Source organism: Triticum dicoccoides, chromosome 1B, assembly GCF_002162155.2.
Source record: "Triticum dicoccoides isolate Atlit2015 ecotype Zavitan chromosome 1B, WEW_v2.0, whole genome shotgun sequence".
Lineage (NCBI taxonomy): Eukaryota > Viridiplantae > Streptophyta > Magnoliopsida > Poales > Poaceae > Triticum > Triticum dicoccoides.
In genome coordinates, this window is record NC_041381.1 from 20,763,210 (window position 1) to 20,767,698 (window position 4,489).

A 4,489-nucleotide genomic window follows, 5' to 3' on the forward strand; every position below is an offset into this window, starting at 1 on the left:
ATCGGTACTCGGGACTTTCCGATAGATTTACCTAAGAACTGTAATATTGGAAACATTGTAACTAATTGTATTTCTTCGTATTGTCATCAATCCAGCAATTTTCTCTGTGTTTCTCTCCCTTGAATCTTACACTTTACTTATTTTTTCCATAATGTTTGTTCAAGATCATGTTATTGTGTTTCAGATGCACACTTCCTGTTAGTTTGTTTGCGGACATACACATCTAGAAACATTGTATATTCATATGGCCCTCTACTTTGTTATGTGTATAGACCTTGCACTAAATATCTGAACTGGTGTAGGTACCTCATCATAATTGATGACCTATGGGATGAAGAATTGTGGAAATGCATAAACTTTGCTTTCTCTAACAGAAATAATCTAGGCAGTCGTCTAATCACCACAACACGCATTGTCAGTGTCTCTGAATCATGTTGCTCGTCTGCTGATGACTCAATTTATAAAATGAGACCACTTTCTATTGAAGATTCCAGAAGGCTCTTTTATAAAAGAATATTTCATGATGACAGTGGATGTCCAATTCAATTTGAAAAAGTGTCTCAAGATATATTGAAAAAATGTGATGGGGTACCACTAGCCATCATTACCATTGCTAGTGTTTTGGCTAGTGGCCAGCAGATCAAACCAAAGTGTGAGTGGGATACTGTACTCCAGTCCTTTGGCTCCGGACTAATAGAAGATAACAGTTTAGAGGTGATGCGGAGAATATTAGCTTTAAGCTATTATGATCTACCCTCTCATCTGAAATGTTGTCTATTGTACCTATGTATATATCCAGAAGACAAGCGCATTGATAGAGATAGACTGATATGGAAGTGGGTGGCTGAAGGATTTATCCACCATGGAAATCAAGGAACTAGCTTATTTTTGCTCGGATTAAATTACTTCAACCAACTCATCAATAGAAGCCTAATCCAACCAATATATGATGATATTGGCAATGTAGAGGCTTTCCGTGTATGTGATATGGTTCTTGATCTTATCTGCCACTTGTCACATGAAGAAAATTTTGTTAATGTATCAAATGTCACAGGGGATACCATGTCTTCTCGAAGCAATGTTCGTCGTTTGTCCCTTCAAAAGAGAATTGAAGCTCATCAAGCAAGACCTCTCATAAATTGCATGAGTATATCACAAGTGAGATCCATTACTATCTTTCCACCTGCTATTGATATCATGCCAGCAATGTCAGGGTTTGAAGTTTTACGTGTACTTGATTTGTCGCACTGTGATCTGGGGGAAAGTAGCAGCCTGCAGCTTAACCTGAAGGGTGTTGGACAATTAATTCACCTAAGGTACCTTGGTCTAGGAGGTACTAATATTAGTGAACTCCCGGATGAGATAGGGAACCTGCAGTTTTTGGAGGTGTTGGATCTTGAATTCTATTATGAGCTACATGAATTGCCGTCAACTGTTTGCAACTTGAGAAGATTAATCTGCCTACATGCTAATATATGTCAGGTGGTTCCGGGTGTGTTGGAGAATCTTATATTAATAGAAGTATTGAAGACTTTCATTGCTACCTCTGTGAGTACTGTGCAAGAGCTTGGCAACCTGGCAAGGCTGAGGGAGCTTGGGATTTGCTTCACAGATTCTAGTTTGGCTTTGTATGAAGGTTTCATGCATTCTCTGTGTAAACTACATCATATTGAAAGTCTACTTATTAATTCCCATTCCAGAGAAACATCTCTAGAACTGATGGATCTCTTGGGAGAATGTTGGGTGCCTCCTCAACATCTTCGCATGTTTCAATCTGACATGCCTAGCCAACTCTCTACGCTGCGAGCCTGGACAAACAGAGACCCCTCGCATCTCTCAAATCTCTCGGAGTTAAGCCTCATGTCAGTGATGGAAGTACAACAGGAAGACTTGGAAATCATTGGGGGTTTGCTGGCCCTTCGTCGTCTCTGCATAAAGAGCACCCACCAAACACAGCGGCTGCTAGTCATCAGTGCAGACGGCTACCGTTGTTTGGTAGCCTTTGAGTTGGATTGTGGGCCAGCAGCGCAAATAATGTTTGAACCCGGAGCTTTGCCAAGTGCGGAAACAGTTACATTCAGTCTAGGCATGCGGGTGGCTAAAGAGGATGGTAACTATGGTTTCGACTTGGGCTTGCAGGGGAACTTGCTCTCTCTTCGGCGACATGTCTGGGTTTATATCTTTTGTGGTGGAGGTAGTGTTGGGGAGGCCAAGGAAGCAAAGGCTGCAGTGAGGCACGCCCTCGACGCCCATCCCAACCATCCCCGCATATATATTGATATGTTCCCTCGTATAGCAAAAGGTAACCATATATATACCGCACATAACTAGTGCATTTACGTAGTGTTTTCTCAACAAAGGACTGACCTTATTACATTCTGCATGGATTTGATCTCTAAATCTCCCAAGGTGCTCATAATGATGATTTGTGTGATTAATGGAAGGAGAACTGATTTCTGGCACAGAACCGACTGTCATTGCACAGATGTGCTGTTGGTATGTACGTATTTACTTTCTATTTTTCACAGTCTGTGCTTCTCATGTCTAGACCTCAGTTTGTCAGCTCCATTGATCAACTTCGCTTCACTGTTGGATTTATTAGATATAAAAGTTATTACTAGTTCTACTAAGATGTTTTTGTTACAACTAAAAGGGTTGCCTCCAACGCAAGGCCTTTTACGTTCAGTAAATTTTATCTTATTTCATACGTGAAAATGGAACGTAAGAAAATACATAATCGCTGTAAAAAAAATTTACGTTATGTAAAACTACAAACGTAAAAAGACTGTAAAATATACGTAAAATGTAATTTTCCTGTTCTTATGGCTTATATTTTTGTTTTCTTATGCGAAATTTTACGTAGTCAATCAATATAAATATAACTATTTGTATTCCTAATGTAATTTATTTATGAAACGATCGTAAGATTATCTTGGGTGAAGAATAACGTATTATGCACCCTGGGTGGTGAATAGTATTACTATATATAGGGAGAGAGAGAGACACTGTTTCTCAGACAAGGTTGGTTAGGAAAATATGTTAATGCCAATTAGGATAGGAACATAAACGAACCATGACACGGCGTATGTACACTGGTACGCCTATTTATTATATTTTCTTTCTCCTTTCTTTTTCCATTTCTAGAGTTCAGCTTATTGTTGCATTGGTCAATTATGCTTCACTAGTAGCTATGAAAATTAGAAAAATGTGAAATTTTTACAGAAGTTGCGTAGCATATCTGAGAGAAGTGAACTTGGCACGGGTTGATGAAAGCTAAGGATTCTTTTATGCAGTTTCGTAGAAGGATAGTTGGTAACGGAGAGAGAACTAGATTTTGGGAAGATTTTAAGATAGCGGATGTCTTTCTAACTGACCTGTACTCCAGGTCGAGGTTGTACCACTTTGTCTTTATGTAAAGCATATCTCTGTAGCTAGAGTGCTAGCTAGGTATACTACCTCCTTCCACTGTCCTAAAACTTAGAAGGGAGAAACTGCTGAGATATTGCATCCATTACTGGCTGATTATGAAGATTTTGTCTGACAAATTAACAAGATTCATGCAAATGGTTTTTAGAGAAATGGAGTATTTTCTGTGCAATCTATGTATATAGCTTTGAAAGCTCAACAAATGAAATGACCCTGTAGAAAATGTTGGCATGTAAAAGTTCCACTGAAGAACAAAGTATTCCTATGGTTACCATTCCGAAATAGTATCTGAATCAGAGGTAATGTGAATCTTAATAGGCAATGTTGTACAGAAAAAAAATGTGTTCCTTTTGCAGTAGAAAAGAGTCGATGCACAATACCTTCGTTAAGTGTCCAGCTGGAATATTTGGAACACTGGACAGTGTGCTTTTTATTTATATAGTTCCCATTAACATGGACTGATTTTCTGATTGGATGATAAATTTCATGGGTAGCCATCGATTCCATCTGTTTAGTAGATAATATTGCATACTAGATGGTCCATTGGTCTAGCTTACAGTGAAAATACTTGCGCTTTGTGCAGGTAGCAGAGCGGGCAGGCTGGTGGCATCCGAGATGTTTCACAAACATTTGGTGGGCGTATATTGCAAAGAATTGAAGGATAAAAAAGTTCTGACCTTTGCTAGAAGTCGTGTGAGGAACTTTGTTTAAATGACAGTCGGTTGCATAAAAATATATTGCTTTATTTTGTAATACATTAAGTCAAGGTGTTGGAGTGAGTTGTTCTCTTACAAGGATCATTGTTGCTTTGTTTTGCATAAATATAACAAAACCTATGGGCTCATATGCAATTTTTTCATGTAATTTGCTTTGAAATATCTTAGATATAGTATATTGATATATATATAGTATGATAAGGTAGTATATATACTACTACATGATAATATACGAGACATGGGATAACTACTACCGGGTGGTAGGATATGTGTAGTAGTACTTTTTGCGAGTAGTATAGTAGTAGTATTATTATTAGGTAAAGATAAAGATTTACACATGGGTATTT

At 38.2% G+C, this 4,489-nt stretch overlaps 1 protein-coding gene across 1 annotated transcript in view; it reads left to right on the plus strand.

The window, feature by feature from the left end:
• The window catches only part of LOC119316713 (disease resistance protein RGA5-like), a 6,405-nt gene extending 2,187 nt beyond the window's left edge, over nucleotides 1-4,218 (plus strand). Inside the window, exons 2-4 of the mRNA XM_037591096.1 lie at nucleotides 303-2,302; nucleotides 2,410-2,496; nucleotides 4,010-4,218. Coding sequence (XP_037446993.1) covers nucleotides 303-2,302; nucleotides 2,410-2,438 — 2,029 coding nt within the window. The 3' untranslated portion in view covers nucleotides 2,439-2,496; nucleotides 4,010-4,218. The remainder of the gene's footprint in view (nucleotides 1-302; nucleotides 2,303-2,409; nucleotides 2,497-4,009) is intronic.
• Nucleotides 4,219-4,489: the final 271 nt, after the last annotated feature.